This window comes from Cherax quadricarinatus, chromosome 78 (genome assembly GCF_038502225.1).
Source record: "Cherax quadricarinatus isolate ZL_2023a chromosome 78, ASM3850222v1, whole genome shotgun sequence".
NCBI classification, from domain to species: Eukaryota; Metazoa; Arthropoda; class Malacostraca; order Decapoda; family Parastacidae; genus Cherax; species Cherax quadricarinatus.
In genome coordinates this window covers 1,063,505-1,087,175 of record NC_091369.1, presented here as the reverse complement: position 1 = coordinate 1,087,175, position 23,671 = coordinate 1,063,505, and the positions used below count along the sequence as shown (strand labels likewise).

General features: G+C 38.9%; 1 protein-coding gene across 1 annotated transcript in view; it reads right to left on the bottom strand.

The window, feature by feature from the left end:
- The window catches only part of Gpdh1 (Glycerol-3-phosphate dehydrogenase 1), a gene marked incomplete in the record, with an annotated part of 72,076 nt that extends 49,081 nt beyond the window's left edge, over positions 1–22,995 (bottom strand). The window contains 2 exon segments of the mRNA XM_053795250.2: positions 8,503–8,680; positions 22,683–22,995. Coding sequence (XP_053651225.1) covers positions 8,503–8,680; positions 22,683–22,870 — 366 coding nt within the window.
- Positions 22,996–23,671: the final 676 nt, after the last annotated feature.

Sequence of the window (23,671 nt, the reverse complement as noted above, 5' to 3'; positions counted from 1 at the left end):
TAAGTAGGTCGTCGTCCAAAGGTTGGGCAAGCGTTGAAGTCTTTGTACCAAGATCCCATGATGTTGCAGTGTCTGACAGATGTGATGAATGGTTTGAGGGCTGATTACCTCAAACTTCTACCCTCCTTACCCACTTCTACTTTGTATTGGACTGATGAAGCCACTGTGTGGCGAAACGTTTCTTCAATAAAGATTCCCATGTGTTGCATAAGTGTCTCAATTCTTCAACTTGTCGGTTTTCAAACCATTCATCACATCCCTATGACTCATCTGAGTCTTCAGCTTCCAATTGTGACCCCTTGTTTCTGTGTCCCCTCTGTGGAACATCCTGTTTCTGTCCACCTTATCTATTCCTCGCAATACTTTGTATGTCGTTATCATGTCTCCCTTAACCCTCCTGCCCCCGTGTCGTCAGGCCGATTTCCCTTAGCCTTTCTTCGTTGGACATTCCCCTTAGCTTTGGTACTAGTCTTGTTGCAAACCTTTGCACTTTCTCTAATTTCTTGACGTGCTTGACTAGGTGTGGGTTCCAAACTGGTGCTGCATGTATGTATACATGTATGTAGAATGATAGCTCTAGGCCTTTCGTGTTGCAATCAACACATCAGGAGATTTCAGTGATATAGAAAAGAGGAGGAGGTCCAAGCAAATACGGTGACCGTATTTGCCGTCTCCCACCGAGGCAGGGCGACCCAAAAAGAAAGAAAATCCCCAAAAAGAAAATACTTTCATCATTCAACACTTTCACCTCATTCACACATAATCACTGTTTTTGCAGAGGTGCTCAGAACACAACAGTTTAGAAGCATATACGTATAAAGATACACAACATATCCCTCCAAACTGCTAATATCCCGAACCCCTCCTTGAGAGTGCAGGCATTGTACTTCCCATTTCCAGGACTCAAGTCCAGCTATATAAAAATAATCGGTTTTCCTGAATCCCTTCACTAAATATTACCATGCTCACACTCCAACAGATCGTCAGGTTCCAAATACCATTCGTCTCCATTCACTCCTATCGAACACGCCTGCTGGAAGTCCAAGCCCCTCGCCCACAAAACCTCCCTTACCCTTATATATATATATATATATATATATATATATATATATATATATATATATATATATATATATATATATGTGTGTGTGTGTGTGTGTGTGTGTGTGTGTGTGTGTGTGTGTGTGTGTGTGTGTGTGTGTGTGTGTGTGTGTGTGTGTGTGTGTGTGTGTGTGTGTGTGTGTGTTCCTGAAGATAGCTTTAATGACTTATAGCTGAAAGGCTTTAAACTCCATTACCCATTTCTAGGTGCCAGCACTGGTGTGGCTAGATCAGCAGATGGGGGAAGGGGTGGAAATTGAACGAAACATCAGTAACTTGGGTAAGAGCACAGGTATAGACCAGGTGAGCAGACAAACATGGAAGGAATCAATGAAGCGAACACGCCACACCACCACATCAAGTCAGTATGACATACATTATGCCGACATAAAATTCACCACCACCATCAAGCGCTACTGACTGTATTCTGGCTTGGTTACGATACGGAAAGAATAGCTTATTTCAGAAAAAAATGCAGTCCTGGATTACATGGTGTATATAGTTTAATTCTTACCGACTATGATTTACCCGTGACCCATTATAAGAATTTTAACTACTCTCGAAGCCCGGATGAAGCAAGGCCTCCTTGTTGACTGGTCAACCAGGTTCTTGCTGTTCGCGGCCCGCCCGTTCACATACTCATCAGAATCTAGATGATCTGGCACACCGCAGTAGTTAGTGATCGTTTGCTCTTGAATACTTCAACACTTGTTACGGCAATATTTCTGATATCTAATTGTAGCACGTTAAACAGGGAAGCGTACGTAGCTTCCCTGCTTTTCACTGGGTCAACTGTATGTACACTTCCTCCCGAATCTTTCAGTATGTTATGGTAGTGTACAGGTTTGGACCTAGACTCCACTATCTTCCATGTATATATTATCACGCATCTCTCTGCTCTCTCTCGTGTTCATTGAAGAATTTTCAGTAATTGGAATGTAATATATTCCAATTAGTGGAAACTCTTCATGGAACACGAGAGAAGGCAAGCGTTTACTGCGAGTAGAAAACGAATAATTATTGGTTTCTACTGGTTTTCTACGTGCAGTAAACGCTTGTATTTTTTTTTAAACTGATATCTCTTGTTAATACTCCAGAGATGATGAAGCTATCTTTATTCTGTTTGTGTTAGACACAGCGATTAATACTAGGCGGGCTCGTTGAATTTCATCAGGTGGCTGGCGTAACTCCGGTGTTTAAGGCTCTTCAATTTCGTTCTAGTCAGATATTTTATGAAAGTACTGGTTGCGATGGTGACTAGTGTTAACTTGTGCGAGTACTTTAAAGACGTTAAGGGGGGACCGGAGTGCAGCCCGACTGCAGGATTATAACTTGGTTTGGAGTGGTGTTAGTGCGTGGAGAATTGATAATCTGAAGGGCTCTTTTTCGTGCAGTCTTTGATTAAAAAGCAAGGAAAATGTAGCTCGGTGAAGGTTTAGTACATGTATATATATACTCTTCAAGAAAGTCTGGACTGCAAATTCGGTACGCTCTTAAGAAAAATCCGATAATGATGCCTCTTTTGGTCTTACTATCTTGACTGGGACAGAAGTGTGTGAGATCGTTTTGTTTGTAGGCTTCCTGTACACTGGAAACAAAGCGTTATCTGCTTTAGGAATGAGGACGTCTAGATTATTATTATAATCAAAAAGAAGCGCTAAGCCACAAGGGCTATACAGCGCTGGAGGACGTCTAGAAAAGGTAGGTTGTCATTGGACTCGCGTGTAAACTGTACAGCCGGTTCAACCGCGTTAAGCCTTCCTTGAAGATTCCACACATCAAAACGTTCGAGTTATCATGAGGACGTTGTCACAATGTAGCCATGTGACGCTGGTAGGGATGATGTTGGTGAAGCTTTAAACTTTCAGGTGTTCCATATACAAGTTAGCTAAAACGGCGCTGATGGGGGGACCCCATTCCCATACCATAGGTTTGTTTGTAGACCTTGTTACTGAAAGAAAGGCAGCTGAAGTTAAATGCTTTGCACCTCGCTACGCCTATATATACCTACTGTGTCCTTGTATTGCTTGTAACGGCTTGACATAGCTGCTGGAGACCAAAAAGTTGCCACAATAAAATGTCCATTAGTTGTACATGTGTCCTTTTACTTAATATATTGTCGATAATTCTACCGACATTATTACAAGTCACTTACATTATTAAAAATACTTTACTGTAATACAGATGTTAATAAGTAAACTCTTGTGTATAAACACACACACACACACACACACACACACACACACACACACACACAGAGAGAGAGAGAGAGAGAGAGAGAGAGAGAGAGAGAGAGAGAGAGAGAGAGAGAGAGAGAGAGAGAGAGAGAGAGAGAGAGAGAGAGAGAGAGAGAGAGAGAGAGAGAGTATATATAAGAGGAAGAGGAAGCGCCAAACCTGTATATTCGTGAGAAATATATATTTACAGTAAAAAGAAAGTTGGTGTTTGAAGATAGGGATTTTGTTAACAAAATTCTAGAGGTGCTCTGACACGGTGTATGTAAGGAAACGGAGTTAGGTGGAATGCCGCGAGATATGATTGAAATTGTCGAGTGAGCAGATAAGCCAGCCTTGATAATTTACTATTACAGATAAAAATCGGGTTCTCCTCAGAAGTCACCCCTTCTCAGCACTTTTCAAGGCTAAATGCACTCGGGGATGCTGGTCAAACAAAAGTACAAATCCTATTTCTCAATGCTGCAATACACATTTTTTTTACATTAAATACATATTTTAAAATAAAACAAAAGAAAACCCTTAAACAAAATCCACCAATAATGTACACAAGTCCACGCCTGGTTAACTTCAAAACTGATGAAATATAGTGTGATCATGGGAAGTTAAATTAACTGCGTCAAGCCTCCTCTTGTCTTGCCTAGTAATACTGAGTCATTCAGGCAGACGATTGACCTACATAATAACAACACACCGGATATAATCGGTTCAACCCGCTGTAACACCACTACCTACCCTTGAACGGCCAGAAGTGGTGTACCTCAGGGATTTGTTCTTACACCTGTCAAGTTCAGCAAGTTTTTTTTTTTTCCCACTTTTCGTTGAAGTGAAAAAAAAAAAAACACTTGAACAGGGGGCCGAAAGAGGGTGTCTTACAGAAGCTTAGATAAACAAGTCTCTTGTACTTGTTTAATTTTAATTTTTATATATGTTTTAACTTCATCAAGCTCACTTGATTAAATTACGTTATCGTTAAATTAATAGGGGAATTCGTGTGATAATCTCTTGTAACTTTCAGAGAAGTCGCCCAATAATAAACATGACAGAAGCCAACATCATAGACAAACATGAGTATCAAAACTCATTCAAAACCCGTATGGAGCTGCATGCAATTAGTATACACAGAAACTGACATTAAAAACATTCAGCTAGGACTATTTCCGTGACAAACATGGTCTTCGTGGGGTGACATGTCACTAGTGGGGTCCCATTAGGAACAGCGTTCGCCTCAATGGCATTTTTAATCTATATAAAAAACCTACCAAAAGGAATAACCTGGTATGAATATGTTTGCGGACAATGCAAAAACTCTTAAGAAAATAAATAGACAATGTAAAATTTGTACATGAGGCTTTAAAGTGAACACTTTGAATAAAAATTACTGATACTGCAATTTAATGATTAATTCGTACAATGGTGACAGGAGAAAGCACACTCTGGCTTTATAATGATGATTATAGTTTGCGATAAAATTGTACGAACATTGTATAAAGAAAAAAACCTTGGGGTGATTATCAACAAGTTATCACCGGAAAATCGTAGGTGTAGTAGTGAGAACTATGATGGCATACTAGCTCATTCACAAAGAACATACATATACATGAATGCCAAAATGTTGATTTATGTTAGACCAAAATTAGAATAAGCGGTTGTTACATTGTGTCCGCCCTTAAAAAACGGCTTAAAAAAAGGCTTGAAAAAGTTGAGGGACACATTTTGGAACATGCGACATAAATTCCATATTTTTTGTTGTTGTTTTGCCACACAGGCAGTTTCCCACCAAGGCAAAGTGACCTAAAGACGGAAATCCATTCATTATCAATTATTCAATAGTTGTCTTGCCAGAAGTGTGTCAATATCACAATTCAAATGACATTCCGAACTGCAGGATTTCCACTCATCCTTCAGAATGAAGGACTTCCTCAATATTCATGGGGAAGCGCTAAACCTTTATGAGTCATACAGGCAACAGGAGATAATCAAGTTTGATCTAAGAGGAGGATAGCGTCAATATCTTAGATCAAGAGGTTCTACCGATATCAAGAGAACACTAATTGTACGTTCTGTGGCAGATAAGAACATAAGAAAGGAGCACTGCAGCAGGCCTACTGGCCCATGCGAGGCAGATCCAAGTCACCTACTGGCCCAGGCCAGTAGATTACTTGTTAGTGAATTGAACTGGTAACATCCAGCGTGTGAGGATAGTAAAGTATTTAGGTCAGTCTCTTACTTCAGTATTACAAGTGTGGTCGGGAAGGCCGCAACTTCAAGGAAACCAACCTCAATCTAGTAAATTGTGTTCTTTACTGCCCCTAGAGTAGTAGTCGAATACCACATAATTTATATTATATATATATATATATATATATATATATATATATATATATATATATATATATATATATATATATATATATATTATATATATATATATATATATATATATATATTATATATATATATATATATTATATATATATATATATATATATATATTATATATATATATATATATATATATATATATATATATATATATATATATATATACACACACACACAAAACAACCACTGTGAAAGAATAGAGAAATTCCAAGCGCTTTCGTGACTACTCACATTGATAATGTGAGTAGTCACGAAAGCGCTTGGAATTTCTCTATTCTTTCACAGTGGTTGTTTTGCATATTCTGAAATCACCTGTTTACTGTGATCTTATTGCATGTGTATATATATATATATATATATATATATTTTATATATGTATATATATATATATATAAATTAATATATATATATATAATATATAATATATATAATATATATAATATATATAATATATATAATATATATAATATATATAATATATAATATATATATATATAATATATATATAATATATATATATATATATATATATATATATATATATATATATATATATATATATATATATATATATATATATATATATATATATGCGCATAACTCACAAAAGGGCGAAATTATTTACAAACATTATTTCTCAGTTTAAAGCAGGATTCGAACCTGAATACCCTGCATCGAAGTACGCAGTTTTTAGCCTTTTAGTCACATCTTGATCCCAGAGATAAGTATCGGCGCCTAGCTGAAGCTAAGCTGTCACTCCCACACTCCAGAACATCAGGCTTTTAAGTTATTTCATCAAATCCTGCAGCACCTGCAGTGAACTTTTGAATGATTTTAGAATGCTTAACAAATCGCAAAAGGGAGAAATCGTGTATAAACATTCTCTCTCACTCCACAGCAGGATTCGAACCTGCACACTATACATCAAAGGACGTAGTACTTTAGCAGTATAGAACAAATGTACTTAATTACAAGACAGTATCTGACAACACGGAAAGAAGCTACCTGCAATTTAACCTTTTGAGACAGATTCTGAGGGTGGCGCATTTTGGGGGGCTATTGTTATATATATCGTGACATTGAGGTAGAGTACACGTGTGGCGGGGAGACAAGACACTTGCCAAGAAAGCAAGTGCTGGCAATGGTACCCACCCCTGAAGTGGCACCACAATCATGGCTAGCAACAAGAAACTCTCAGCCTAGCTAGCTTTGACCTTGTCACTTTTACATTCACATTCTCATACTGCAGTGCTCCTGGCCTTTCCTGTGCTACTCTCACAGTGCGGTTCTCTTGATATTCATTTGCTACTCTCATATTGTAGTGGTCTTCAACTGTTCATGCAGTGGTCCGGACTTTTCCTGTAGTAGTGACGCTGTGCTGGTTTTCATCTTTTAATTTGCAAGTCACATTGCAGTGAATTTTACCTTTCTTGAAATGGTCTTGACCTTTCCTTTACCCCTTCCTCCCCACTTACCACAGTAATGCTATCTACAAACTACTACCGGAAGATTTTCCTTCTGTTTCACAGCTTAAATTATACATCCCAAATATATGTTGTCAAAATAAGATGCACACACACAGCAGGTCCGGTCACTGGGCCCCAAAATTCTGTTAGCTAAACAAGTGACAGCAGTAATAAATTATTTACAAAATTCAATAACTATAGCAATGAGTTGGTCACAAATAAATAATGCAGCTCTTCCTCAGAGCTGTCTGTTTAGTGTTTTAAATGGTTGAATTTACACTTCCTTTCCATCGTCTTCAATGATTTGTGAAAATACCTTATGTAGCAGGTACAGATAAGTGCATTTGTTGTTTAACCCTTAAACTGTCCAAGCAGATCTACGTTCACATGCGTAGTGCTCCAAAAGTACTACTTTTTTTTTTTTACATATTTTCAAATATAAAAAAAAGATCAAAGTTTTTTTTACAAGTTTTCAAATTTAAAAAAAGAAAAGATTTACTTTTTTTACATACTTTCAAATGTTGAAAAAACGTAAATCTACGTTTGGACAGTTTAAGGGTTAAAGCCTATCGACTGCACGGTCATTAACGTGTATATCATCTGGACACCACAAGTCATGTTGGTTAGGTTTAAAGCCTGACGAGTGCAAGAGTACCATATTTTAGGCCTGTATATTACATACACCACTAGTCAACTGAGTTAATTCTTAAAGCTCATCGACCGTATGAATGCCATTAAGGCTACATATCACCTGTACTCCACTGGTCAAGAATTTAATAACTAAAATAAGGATTAAAGTAAACTATCGGTACATATTTACAGAAACATACACGTCTGCATTTACCATGTGACTTACCAGCGACATACAAGCTACCCGAGTGTCCAAAGCGCAATTCTAACAAGTTTTGAATGCCAATAAAAATTGTTGGGCAAGTGACATAAGTGTTAATGCTACAAAGCGTACAACTGCACTCTGTCGAAGCATCCAAGTCATATTTCCTGTCCGGTAATGAAACATTTGCTACAGGGTATAAATATAAATAGAGGGTATATGCACCTAGAGGTATCGTAGTGTGTGTATACACACATTTAGTCCCTGTTTTAGGGATTATGTTTTTTTTTGTTAATGCACACTTGAATTGCAGCCTTAATGATCTCTCGAGCAGTCGATAGATTTTAATCCTAAGAAACTAACCTAACATTTATGTGAGGGAGAGAGAGAGACCTGCCTATCCTCAAGACGTGGCGTGGAATACAAGAGGTAGATTAAAGGAGAAAAGACACAGGAAGGCTAACTGAAGCCTTGCAATACTTACCACATTCTCCGGGAGCTTCTTGCCCGGGAGATACTTGACGTTTTCATGGGTGGTGTTGATGATCTCTGTCAGCTTCCTGCCGTCCACCATCTCCTCGTACACATACATCCGCACCTCATCATCGAACTGCTCGAACTTGGTCACGTTGGTGCCTACGATCTTGGCGATGGCTGACCCCCTGCCCAACGAAACATTTACCGTTAACCGTTAAACAGGATAATCACTACCAAGTTTAAAATACACAACATACATCAAACAGCATTACACAGTAACACTTCGTATTTCACGTATTTCAATTAAATGTATCTTAGAAGATAATCTTACCAAGAGCCTATCACCGCCCGTGTGTAGTTTCAAATCACTAATTTGAGGACGTTCTCATTTTCGAGTGTGAACAAAGGTTTAATATATATCACCGACTAGTTTCAGCATACAGTAGTATGCAAATTAACTGGGACAGGAACAAATTTTGTTATTATCTCATGTGTCTTAGTCTCCGGCTTATTTAATGTAGTTTGGATTCTTTTCATAAGTGTTACCTACCGGCTTCTGGCAACCATCCATCTGTGGTGTTACGCTGCGACTCGTCAGTGCTACAACAGCCGTTGTTCTGTAAGGCTATTCCTGCAAGCATGTTCCATGAGTGAATGTGGGTTAGCTAAATTCTCCTCAATTCATGATTACCGCTGAAATTCATGATGTTTGTTTAACATTGGAAGCGTGCAAGTATTGTAGCTCTTATAAAACATGATTTGAGGATCAGACAGATCACAGAAAATTTGAGCCTAGCAGTCAACTGTTGGTCGGATTCTGAAGCTGACGACACAGGTGATTGTGGAAGACAACACCTCACGATGACAAGGTTATCTTAAGAAATATTGTGAAGGATTCCAAGAAAACCAGATGCTCGATGAAGGCTCCTTGAAGTTGGCAGAACTTGCCACCAAGCCCGTAAAGAAACATTGACTGCTGCTAAGACAGAGAACGGTTGCGGCGGGCACTAGATCATGGGAGATGGACGACAGATGAATGGAGAAAAGTTATATTTTCAGATGTGGCCCATTTTGAAGTACATGAGTACAGATCAGTAGTAGTGAGACGGAGCAAAGGCGAACCTCTTCGGAATGGACACATTCAACAAGCACCAAAACACCCACCTAAGATGATGTTTTGGGGTAGTTATATTGCTAAAGGCCCTGGACAGCTTGGTATTGAGGGACTAATGAACAGTGACAAATACAAGACAATCCTGGCAACTCGTTTGCTTCCCATTGTGGATAGACTTTCCTGATGGAGAAGGCATTTTCCAGCAGGATCTTGCTCCAGAAAACTGATGACATTCTTCGAAGAGAGTGGGCTAAGCGTTCTAAATTGGCCTGGAAATTCTCCTGGCCTCAACCCAATTGAGAAAAATGTATGGGCAATAACAGTTGTATAGGACTGTTCGATTGTGAAGAAGGTAATTGTTGCTGTTATTAGAACCTGGTACCATAACGAAGAACTTGCCAAAATGTGTTCAGCATTGGTCGATTCTATGCCAAAAGCGTGTATCAATGCTTATAAAAGCAAAGGGTAGTCATATCTCTTATTAAAAGAATTATGTCACATGATTGCCGTGTTTTTTTTCAAATAAACATTAGTTTTCCGAAATGTAATTTCATCACTGTCCCAATTAATATGCACACTACATACTGTATTACCGCTCTACAAATTCGTTAATCTTTTAGCTATTGTTCCTTTACCTTACTTCCATACATAGTATACATCATATAAAAATACCGATTAGTTTATATTCTTCCTTTACTAACCAGTATTACATTCTTAATTATCCAGCAATAGTGTACAAGAGAGGGATAACATACAAGGGTAAAATCGAAATGGCTACAATTTACTGAATAAATAAAACGGGAAGCTCACTTTTACCTTACATTTACACAAGAATCTTAGGATTATAACATTACATGTTATAACATCGTACCTATGGGAATTATTGCAAAAGGGTTGGGAGGGGGGTGGGAGACTGATACCAGTAGATATGGACTTCTACTCAATCCACCAGTCAACCAGACCTCCACCTACTTGGACCAGAACACCCTCTGGACTGTCCAGAGCTCAACTCCTCGTCCGGCCAGAGTTCGGCACTCAGGCAAAGCTCTCCCCAAAGTTCTCTCCTTAGCTGTTGTCCCCCTCCCTGAATTTATATAGGCCGTCACACACCCTATAATTTCTTCGAAGTCACCTTCTATGGGAGATTACGACATGTGGCCTCCAGAGAGATTAGGGTCCTCTAGCAAAATTAAAGTTTGAAGATTACCATCACTCCTTACTTCACAAACCGAAAGATCCGAGAGACCATGACAGGTGCTCTCCCTTAGGGTTACAAAGTCCTCCACACACTTCGCTTCTGGCTAGGTCATCTCCCGTGGGACAGACTAGCACTAATTACTATGGTCACAGGTAGAAACAGGACACCTGGTGTCACCAGATATTGGGGAAAAGGGGGGACGAGTCTCCAGACATCACACTATCGACACTAGGCCACCATAAGTGAAACATAGCCAAGTACGAGTGTGAGAAACATAAGCATCGGTTTAAGTTGTATTTCACATACAATATCATAATTGTTTTATACTATTATACTCACTGGGAGGAGCTAAACCCGCAGGGGCAATACAGCTCCTGAGGCATGGGAGATAATCATGCTTGATCCGAAGATAGCTCCAACTGCTTGGATTCTCTATCAGTATCCAGACACTCCCCCCATCCCCACCTTTAAGGGAATTATGCAATATAATCAAAATTAATAAGAAAACTGGTAAAGGTAAATGCCTGCAATTCACAAATGCAACAAAATCACAAAACTCATGTAATACCTTAATATGCAATCTAACCACAATGGAGAAAGAAAAAATTCCATGTTCCTTCGTAATGTATCAATCACATTCTCAAGACAGTGACTGCTACCTAAATTAGTTTAAGCTAGTCGTAAGCAACACTGCCTCCAGAAAATAGGGGTTGCTATTCAACTATGAACGTACATTTAGATACAAAACATGCACTTATGAAAATAATAATACACAAATGGAAAATAGGAAGACATCGACAAGATTAGGCGGGGCCTATTAAAATTATAACCAAAAGGAAGTGCTAAACCTACCAGGGTCATACAGAGCTGCAGGGTAGGAATTGATAGAGGATCTAAGGATAAATAAGGGTGGAGATGACAAAGGTAAAGTTAGGAGGAGCTGTGAGGAGTGCTAAAGGAAGGATTATCAAAGTTTGTGTAATAAATCAGTTACTGTCAAAAAGTCTAAGGAGTCTGGGTCAAAGGTGTGTCCGTCAGCAAGGATGGAAAATAAAGGGAGTTAAAGCGGTGACGACGTCGGAGGAAAATTCTGCGTGCTCGTTGACAGACACCACCTATTAATAATGATATTTTATAATGATCCAAGATTAACAAAAATGTCGTCTAAACTTACCGCTCAAATTGTAGATTTGTGGTCATATATTCCAGCCAAGATTACCAGTGGGACCGTAGTTAGGTCCTACTGGTACCGAAACACGAACACAGGTCATATTAGTAGTCATAAATTCAAGGGGAAGCACTTAACTCACAGGGGGGTCGTGCAACACTTGAGGAATGGGAGGGATATCAGGCTTGCTCCAAAGGAACAGAAGCTCCAATTACATGGATGAAGAGCCTTTTGCTGGCATCGTCTCCCCCCCCCTCCTGAAGGGAGATAATCATAACTATGCTCTTGAAGGGAGAACAGGTCAGAGAAAGGGCGATATAAATTCCATGGGAATGCATATTTGGCATTGTGCCTTCAAGGTAGACGAGCCACGGCAGCCTCCGTACCCAGAGCCAAGTCAAGGCAGCCACCTCTAATATCAACTCAGCTGATCAAGAGCTAATAACTAAAACATCGCATGCGAAGAAGCAGAACAAGTAACTCATAATAGACACACGATAGAATCAAGACAAGGACTCAACAGACAGGTAAGATGAATAGGCGGTATTCAAATAACCCACACATAAAAGAGAAGCTTACGACGACGTTTCGGTCCGACTTGGACCATTGACAAAGTCACGTCGTAAGCGTCTCTCTTTTATGTGCGGGTTATTTGTGTATCGTTCCAGTCACGGTATTGTGCCTTTTTTGTTATTTAGGCGGTAATGTATTTACAGAGAAACACTAAACTCAAAGATGTCATATACCGCCCTTGGAATGAGAGGCAATCATGTTGGTAGAATTACCGATATGTTAACTGTAAAAGGACACAAGTGCAACTAATGCGACATTTTCTTGTGGCAACGTTTCGCTCTCCCGAAGCTTTGTCAAGCCGTTACATAACGGCTTGACAAACAGAGGTGACAACACAGGAATCGTTGAATCTCCTTAAATCACAGATCGCGTAAGGTTGTGTAGCCAGACAAAAGGAATCCAAAACTGATGAATAAATGTGCTTACCAACTAACTTCCCCTTTTAACTAACTATACGACTTTCTTTTCATTGCGAGTTAAACAAAATGCAATATTAAAAAACTTATTTTTTGGAAGTTTTGACCTATTTTATTATATTTATAATGGACCCTCAAACCCGCTGGGTCAGAACAGCACCTGGGGAATGGGAAGTCATTAAATTTTATCTCAAGAAGTGTGGCTCCAGTTCGTTGGATAAAGAGCTCTTCCCAGGCATCAAGGTACCTTCCTTGATGGGTAACTTAAAAGCATAATCATTACCTTTTTTTCATCCAGCGTTGTACAGAAAGGGCGAGACGGACGGTAAAGGCTTCGAAGAGGTAAATGTAGACAGCCAGCAGAGCAAAAGTAGGAAGCAAAAGTGAGAATAATTTATTTATGTAATGGTTTAAATTCGTGTGGGTAATTCAACACAAGGAGTGCAGGGAGGCTCGATCCACCATCCACTAAAAAAATAAAAAAGCTTTCATTAAAGGTGGGAATGTCAGTGAGAAAGGAAATGAAAATAAATGCAATAAGGTGTTGAAGATGGAATCTAATATGAAGACGGTGAAGTAGAATATAAAGAGATAAATAGTTTGTGCTCTTTGGTGAAGGAACAATTATAATATTAACCCAGTGAGAAAAATAGAGTCGCCAAACCTTGATAATTCTGAGCGTCATATCTGAATACAAAATTCATAAGCGGTATTAATAATTCATTGCAATTTAATTGATTTAAAGGCAGAAATCAGCGACTTATTTTTTTAGTAGAGAAAACATACGTGTGGAGGCATAAATCAGCGTTGACGTTTCAGACAGAATTTGTCTCGGATATACAATTACCTTGATAAAATTGATAAGGATAACAAGTGCCAGAGTGTAACCAAGTACACAGATGACTTGTCAAGTTCATATCATATGAAAGGAAGGTCCAGGTATTCTCTGTGTGAAGGATCCATTTCCATCATATCATATGAACTTACACACGGGTTTAGAGCTTCCCATAAGTAATAATAATTAATGATAGGCACCAATTTACTGTAAGGCGTGTAAAACACCCATCCTTTCTGGGAGAGGTTGCAGGAGAGTTTCCAGAGAAAGATTAAGGGGTAGGGGCCCGGCAACAAAACAGTCAGCAGAGCCCATGCTCTCTCATGCTCTTTTGCACGTATAACATTCCGAAACTGCTGAATCCAACCATACCCCTGCTTGCTCGGGTGCCTCACACAATGCTGGCAGGACTAGAAAATATGCACACAAAGTCCAGGAGCATCTGATGCCCAGATACCACTAAGGAATAAACATCATTTGCATTCCTTGGGTTACCCTAGGTGATATACCATCATACACCATCATACTTTATCACCATTTTATTTTTATTTTGTGTACTAAATGAAATAATTTATCAAGATTTTATACCTATAATAATCATTTGCCAATTGAAATGCATAAATTCAAAAATATTTAAAATTCAGTTAATTTAACATGAATAAAAAATATTTGTAAAAGAACCTAATACTCCAGTCCGTGGAGCGCGTGTTGAATGATAAATCAACTCTTAAGTAATTAAAAGACTTAGACCCAGAAAAAACAAGGTGTTCCTTTCAAGCAAGATGGCATGAGTATCTTGTAAACCTTAGAAACGCTTTAAAAGTTACATTTAAAGTTTGTGCTCTTGTGCAAATTGTTTCCTGTATTTGTGGGATAAATTGTAGTCTGGAAGTTATCAGAAGTAGAGTGGTCATGTCCCTTGGCACCTGTGGAAAGTAATGTATTTTCCAGAAAAAAATACAGTGTATTTTTTATGTAAATTAGTGTAACATACTGTATTTAATAAAAATTTGTCATAAAAAATGGGAAGCCTGCGCCTGCACAGAGAGGACTCGCCATTGTGTTTTGAATGAGCCAAGAAAACGTTAGTGAAAATAAGAATTTTCGTGCTCTAGAGGTTAAAATTGGGCTGACACCTCTCAAATAGGAGCCGAAATTGTTGGATATGCATTCCTGCATAACTTGAGATATCAGGCGACTGGACAAGACAGCTCCAGGAACCTCAGATAAGTTTGTTTATGTTTATAACTCTGGCCAGTGTTATTTTCATGTATAGACAGTGAGGTTTTCTGAGTATGATACACCTTGATCTCCAGACAAATTCGTGAGTGATTTTAAGATATTCTCCTTCTGTTATGTAAATGTGTATATATATAATCCTTTATTAATTTAATATACAGTCCCCAAAATTATATATTTACCAGAATTCCTGGTGATACATATTTCATTTGTAATTAATAGGTCTAGAGCAACTTGTGGATATGACAGTTGTAGGTATCGAAGGGGGACATTTTTGCGACCTAGGTGTCCCAAATTCCTACTTGTCTATGTAACTGATAAATAATAATTATCTTTGTTATCATTTACTGTTATGTACATAATGAGTTACATTCAGATAAATGTAATTTTCCACATTACCAGTGACCCCTCCCCCTTCCTACAACCAGGTCAGAGATATCACTGGACAGGAGAGGAGGCAAAAACTGAGTACGGTGGATCGAGATAGCAAAAATGCATGAAAGAAGGAGACGAGAAGCAGCCTAGTAGTAGTAGTAGTAGTAGTAGTAGTAGTAGTAGTAGTAGTAGTAGTAATAGCAATAATAGTATTAGTTTGTTGTACTGTTGAACAATGAGCTTTGAAATACACTGTGCAAAGTTGAAGGCATCGTTGGAGATTAAAAACAAGCTGCAGGTGAAGAGAGGGAGGTGCAACATCTTAGGCAAAGTCAATATCAACAAGGATACACAAGAAACAAATAGTGTAACCAGAAAGTTGCTGTTGTTCTCTTTTACTTACAAAACAGAGCCTTTTGGTTAGTTAAAACTTTAAGTATATTACGTTATGAATACTGTCAAAATCACTCTTAATACCAACTTCCTACTACCAATTCACTCACAAAACGGGGCTTCCCAAGTGGACAAATTGTCATTATTAATACGAGATGTCACTTAAAGTCAGATTAATGAACATAATTTGATGTGGGGAAATAGTTTTGGAGTGGTTGGTGCAATTATTTAATAAATGTATGGAAGAGGGCAAGGTACCTAGGGATTGGCAGAGAGCATGCATAGTTCCTTTGTATAAAGGCAAAGGGGATAAAAGAGAGTGCAAAAATTATAGGGGGATAAGTCTGCTGAGTATACCTGGTAAAGTGTATGGTAGAGTTATTATTGAAAGAATTAAGAGTAAGACGGAGAATAGGATAGCAGATGAACAAGGAGGCTTTAGGAAAGGTAAGGGGTGTGTGGACCAGGTGTTTACAGTGAAACATATAAGTGAACAGTATTTAGATAAGGCTAAAGAGGTCTTTGTGGCATTTATGGATTTGGAAAAGGCGTATGACAGGGTGGATAGGGGGGCAATGTGGCAGATGTTGCAAGTGTATGGTGTAGGAGGTAGGTTACTGAAAGCAGTGAAGAGTTTTTACGAGGATAGTGAGGCTCAAGTTAGAGTATGTAGGAAAGAGGGAAATTATTTCCCAGTAAAAGTAGGCCTTAGACAAGGATGTGTGATGTCACCGTGGTTGTTTAATATATTTATAGATGGGGTTGTAAGAGAAGTAAATGCGAGGGTCTTGACAAGAGGCGTGGAGTTAAAAGATAAAGAATCACACACAAAGTGGGAGTTGTCACAGCTGCTCTTTGCTGATGACACTGTGCTCTTGGGAGATTCTGAAGAGAAGTTGCAGAGATTGGTGGATGAATTTGGTAGGGTGTGCAAAAGAAGAAAATTAAAAGTGAATACAGGAAAGAGTAAGGTTATGAGGATAACAAAAAGATTAGGTGATGAAAGATTGAATATCAGATTGGAGGGAGAGAGTATGGAGGAGGTGAATGTATTCAGATATTTGGGAGTGGACGTGTCAGCGGATGGGTCTATGAAAGATGAGGTGAATCATAGAATTGATGAGGGAAAAAGAGTGAGTGGTGCACTTAAGAGTCTGTGGAGACAAAGAACTTTGTCCTTGGAGGCAAAGAGGGGAATGTATGAGAGTATAGTTTTACCAACGCTCTTATATGGGTGTGAAGCATGGGTGATGAATGTTGCAGCGAGAAGGCTGGAGGCAGTGGAGATGTCATGTCTGAGGGCAATGTGTGGTGTGAATATAATGCAGAGAATTCGTAGTTTGGAAGTTAGGAGGAGGTGCGGGATTACCAAAACTGTTGTCCAGAGGGCTGAGGAAGGGTTGTTGAGGTGGTTCGGACATGTAGAGAGAATGGAGCGAAACAGAATGACTTCAAGAGTGTATCAGTCTGTAGTGGAAGGAAGGCGGGGTAGGGGTCGGCCTAGGAAAGGTTGGAGAGAGGGGGTAAAGGAGGTTTTGTGTGCGAGGGGCTTGGACTTCCAGCAGGTATGCATAAACGTGTTTGATAGGAGAGAATGGAGACAAATGGTTTTTAATACTTGACGTGCTGTTGGAGTGTGAGCAAAGTAACATTTATGAAGGGGTTCAGGGAAACCGGCAGGCCGGACTTGAGTCCTGGAGATGGGAAGTACAGTGCCTGCACTCTGAAGGAGGGGTGTTAATGTTGCAGTTTAAAAACTGTAGTGTAAAGCACCCTTCTGGCAAGACAGTGACGGAGTGAATGATGGTGAAAGTTTTTCTTTTTCGGGCCACCCTGCCTTGGTGGGAATCGGCCAGTGTGATAATAAAAAATAATAATAAAATAATTTGATGTGCCAATACTTTACAAGGGGTCGTCCTTGCCTAACTTACTGACTTTCACCAAAGTATTTGAAGTGATGATCAAGATGAGTACGATGTTGTTTATCTGGACTTAAGTAAGGCTTTTGATAAGGTACCACACAAGTCTGATAAAGTGGCAGATCATGGTACTGGAGGACAAAGTTCTCTTGGGTCAAGGCATATCTGACGACAGGCAACAGTTCGCATAGCTCAGAAATCAGATTTGGAACCTGCTTTTTGTTCACACCACATAATAATACAGGTGATGGAATAAACCACACACAATATAGCCCAAGTAATAAATTCTGAGGGAAGACCACCAGAGGGCTTTATAAAGGCTGAGAATAATAGACTGATTACGTGCTATGTGGATATATAAAAAGTCCCAATCTTACACAATACTAAATGGTAATGAACATAATTAAATCAAATGCGAGGACTATTGGGAGTTCTGGTCAGTAGAAATGTATACCCAAGGAATCAGGTGAACGTGTGTTCACTAGAAACCTAATAGTGTGCTTGGCTTCACAGCGAAAAGTATAGGTTATGGAAGGCCCAAGGTTATAAACGCAATTAGTCTTAAGGCTCAATTACATTATGCAGCATAATTTTGATCTCCACAGTACAGGGGTCATAAATACCCAGAAAATAGAAGGCTGGCAAAATTAATAAGTGATTCTAACAGAAGGATCCGCGTTCGATTAACAGATGGGGACGAGACGCTTGGGCAAGCCTCTTTACAATAGTAAGATATATACATTTATACGAAACCTTTCTTGCCGACCTCTCGCCCAGTGTGGTGGCATCTCATGGCTGGCAAAGCTCTCGCTTCACACACGGAGGGCCCGGGTTCGATTCCCGGCGGGGTAGAAACATTTCGACGTGTTTTCTTACACCTGTTGTCCTGTTCACCTAGCAGCAAGTAGGTACCTGAGTGTTAGTTGACTGGTGTGGGTCGCATCCTGGGGACAAGATTGAGGACCCCAATGGAAATAAGACAGACAGTCCTCGGTGAGGCACTGACTTTCTTGGGTTATCCTGGGTGGCTAACCCCCCGGAGTTAAAAATCCGAAGAAATCTTATCTTCTCTTAACTAGCAGTAAATATGTACCAAGGAGCGAGTCTGATACTGCCGTGGATCGCATCCTAGTGAAGGACCGGAAGGTCCTCAACGGAAATAAGCCACAATACTTTGCTTTGTTGAGTTACGCTGGGCTAATAACCCTCCAGGGTTAATGGCCCACGGTGTCCCGTGACTCAATTGGAAGCCGCCCCAGCTCGCACACTGAGGGTCCAGGGTTCGATTCCCGGCACGAGTGGAAACGTCGAGTGTCAGTATTTTAAAGAAAAAAAATACACTCGCTATAAAATACTACGGGAGCATTAAAAATAAATTAGGCATATACACGAGCAAGAATACTTGCTAGAATAGAACCTGTCTCGTACCTACCAGCAGGCCTACTATAATATTTTTATGCTCTTATTACCATAAAAATACTGAGAAACGCCGCAAACTTTGCATTAAAACCTTTAAGCCTTAATGCTGTCGTTGACAGTGTAATTATTTTAATTACTATTAGGTGCACGAAGCTGTGCAAATACATTTTACCAAAAAATATGAATCTTTCCAGCAGATCTGTAGTTTCTGAAATAGTTAAGGGAATGTTGTTCTCAGAATACAACCCCCCAACAGCTGACTCACACCCACGTACCTAGTTGCTGACATGTAAGTCAGGTATATTGAAAATCCGTAGAGTATACTAACTCTACCTTGTTTGAGTAAATTATTACCAAAGTAGCTTTCTTGACCAGAACCAACAGTTAAGCCCCAGTTCCTGATTTCATTTTGTGCCACTAATATTTTGAATACTGGGTCAAGGATGGATTTCAAGATGCATACTAGAACTGCTAAATCAAAATTAGAAAGCAGGATTACCTGTGGATTACAGCTAGATTAGATTCGACTCTAGCATTCTGAGCATCTGATCAGTAAAAGTCAAATGATTCCACTTCTAAAGAGAGCAGGCTAAATAACTGCATGTAATGTCACATTATTACTAAAATGGGAAAACAAAACACAAATTATGTAATGTCTTACTCTAACCCGTTTCTTTGGTTAGCCGATAACATTACACGAACGATATACTATAGATGAAAGTCAAACGGTGCTTTCTAACCTATAATGAATAAGCGTTAAGCTTGATAGAATACACAACAAACATGTGTATTCTATATAAAGAATCTTGGTCTGTCAGTCAAATGATTATCTCTACATTAAGGATCACTATCAATTTAAACGTCAATGATCCGTCACTCAGATGGTGCCCTCTACACCAAGGTTCTCTTTGTTAATCAGATAATGAACTAATTTCAAGGATCAATGTCACTCATATAACGTACACTACATCAAGCACCACCATCAATTAGATGATCACTCTGCATCAGTGATTAACGTCAATCAGATAGTATGCTATATGAAGAATCACTGACACCCAGATGATGCACTCAACAAGGATCCGTCACTGATGCACTCGATAAGTAAGTTTATTCAGGTACAGGGATCCGTCACCGACGCACTCTGCAGGGATCCCTCACTGATGCACTCGACAAGGATCCGACACTGATGTACTCGACAAGGATCCGACACTGATGTACTCGACAAGGATCCAACGTTGACGCACTCGACAAGGATCCGACACTGATGTACTCGACAAGGATCCAACGTTGACGCACTCGACAAGGATCCGACACTGATGTACTCGACAAGGATCCAACATTGACGCACTCGACAAGGATCCGTCACTGACGCACTCGACAAGGATCCGACACTGATGCACTTTCCATAAAGAATCACCGTCAGTCAGCTGATGCCCTCTACATCAAGGATCAATCAGCTGCTGGATTTTACATTAAGGATCACTCAGTCAGCTGATATAGTCTACATTAAGGATCACTCAGTCAGCTGATATACTTTACATCAAGGATCATTTTGGCTGACAATTAATTAGTTGATGCTTTTTTATTCTATCTACTTGCTTAATAACACTTCTCTACTGACTATTATTACGAAACTTAATTTACTTAGGATCTGGAATATTATCAGTTACTGAGATTTCATTTGCGTTTTCGTGTGTTAATTTAAACCGACGGGATATAATTCGTAAACAATAAATTACTAACTCCTAAGTATATTATTTGCAGTTGGTGTAAGTGTATTTAACTACAGTTACACCAGTTTACGTTATTACAATTATCATACATAGTCAAAGTGACTTACGTATGTATTTTCATTCGGAGATTGGATTGATACAGCCAGTCAGTGTCTTTACCAATCTAATCTCTGTACTGATTTGACGAAGCCAGTGATGGGCGAAACGTTTCCACAAAGATACACAAGTGCTGGAAGAGAGTTTATTCGTCAACTTGATTTTCTTAACTATTTATAGTAAACGATGGTGCACTCTACATCAAGAAGCTAAGATTACAACAGAGCTGTCACTGGAATGGTGTGCTCTACAAGACGCTAAGGTTACAATAGAGCTGTCACTGGAATGGTGTGCTCTACAAGACGCTAAGGTTACAATAGAGCTGTCACTGGAATGGTGTGCTCTACAAGACGCTAAGGTTACAATAGAGCTGTCACTGGAATGATGGACTCTACAAGACGCTAAGGTTACAATAGAGCTGTCACTGGAATGGTGGACTCTACAAGACGCTAAGGTTACAATAGAGCTGTCACTGGAATGGTGGACTCTACAAGACGCTAAGGTTACAATAGAGCTGTCACTGGAATGGTGGACTCTACAAGACGCTAAGGTTACAATAGAGCTGTCACTGGAATGGTGGACTCTACAAGACGCTAAGGTTACAATAGAGCTGTCACTGGAATGGTGGACTCTACAAGACGCTAAGGTTACAATAGAGCTGTCACTGGAATGGTGGACTCTACAAAAAAGAAAAAAACAGCTATCTGGGAAATAAGTCAGTGTGACTTTTTTGGGATTACCTTAGGTAATTTACACCATGTATGATAACCGTACTTATGTGTACCTAAACCCAAACAAACTTAATGACAAAACTAGACTGAACTTAAGGCTGGTGTTGCCAAAACACAGCAAAACATTAAGATAGTCAACATATCGAGCACTGCAGCATAAACATTATAAATCATGCGGGAACACGCCTAAAATTTTTTTTTTTAGTAAGTAAGTAAATTTATTCAGGTATACACAAATACAGTTACATAGAATTATCATACATAGCAGCATATGTGTAGAGAACCTAGGATAACCCAAAAAAGTCAGACAGTGACTTTTAATTATTATTATAATCAAGGGGGAAGCGCTAAACCCGGAGGATTATACAGCGCCTGGGGGGGGGGATGTGGAAGGCATTCAGGCTTAATTCGGGGAACTGGAGCACAGATCCAATTCTCTAAATCAAGAGCCCCTCACCAACATCAAGGAACCTTCCTTGAGGGGAGTGACTTTTAAATCAACATTGCTACAACGCCTATTTTTTTTTTTTTTACAATATATGGGTAACAATAGAAGGGGGATTAATTAAAGGTAAACAAGGCAGGTCCATGCAGGGAAATACACACCTTAGCTATCAAAATAACGAAGGCTGACAGATTATTACTGCTACAGATGCTTAAATAATATATTATATATCCTCAAACACCACTTCTAGCTGGTAATTAAGTTCACCCAAGTAAGTTTATTTAGGCACAGGTACACATAAGTACAATTATCATATAGTAACATACCTGTAAATAAACTCGACCCCCCCCCCCACAAAAAAATCAGTGACCTATTTTCATCGGGATCCTTGCAATATATTATTTAATTACTATCTGTAGGATACAGTAGAAATCATTCATAAATTAACACTACTTACCTAAGCTGAAGGTACTACATTAAAACCCTCTCACAAGCCATGCAGAACACGAGCAAGAACTACGAAGACAACTTACCAATTTCCCGAACCAATGATACATATTTTCTTCGGGGTACTCATACTGGAAACAGATAGAGATGTACGAGTGAATTGACAAGACGGAGAGGCAGCAACACGTCCTCCCTCACCTTCAGACACTTTACAACTGACTCTCACTAGACTAGATCCTATACAACACACCCGTGAGAAAGCCCTTGAGAACATTTACCCTTATATCTAGATTTACTTGCTCTCTAGAGCCTATACAACACAATAAACACAATTTGATAGCTTAATATGGAGTACAACACACAAAAAATGAGCCCCAAACTGCCCAGCGAAATTATTCTTCGCTAAATATGTCACCAGCACAAGCAGACGACAGATTTAGCGGTAACTCACCATAATCGTTATTTACTTAATAATTGACAAAGAAAATATTTCCACAAATAAAAAAATATTTTATTTTAATAAATCATAACACTATACCAATATACGGTATATTAATACAATAATTCTAATACGTTCGTTATACATACATTCACTGGAGTGAGCCTAAGTATAAATTTTAGCGTTATAATGAATAATATATATAATAATAATATATTTTATTTCAGCATGATACAGTGGCTGTACAAAAGAGAATAAATAACATTACATGTGCATGCAGAAAGCTCCTATATATGCAGAGCATTTCGGGCAAGCTTACTTACTTAAGACAATAACAGTGTAAAATTGTATGTACAATTTTACACTGTTATTGCTTTATTAATCTTAAGTTAGTCTTAGGTGATTAGGTGAGCCATTGATTTACAGTCAATACAAGAAAATTTATTATTCTATTAGTTCCTGATATATAGCTTTAATAAGTTTGGTAGAGAAGAATTACAGTTTTGATTATTAACCTCAGGTGGACACAATGGAATAATTAACATTACATTTGAGATGATTACAGCTATTAAGAGTAATTATATATTGATTATAATAATTTACCGATGTTCATGATACTGAACAAATTTACGTATA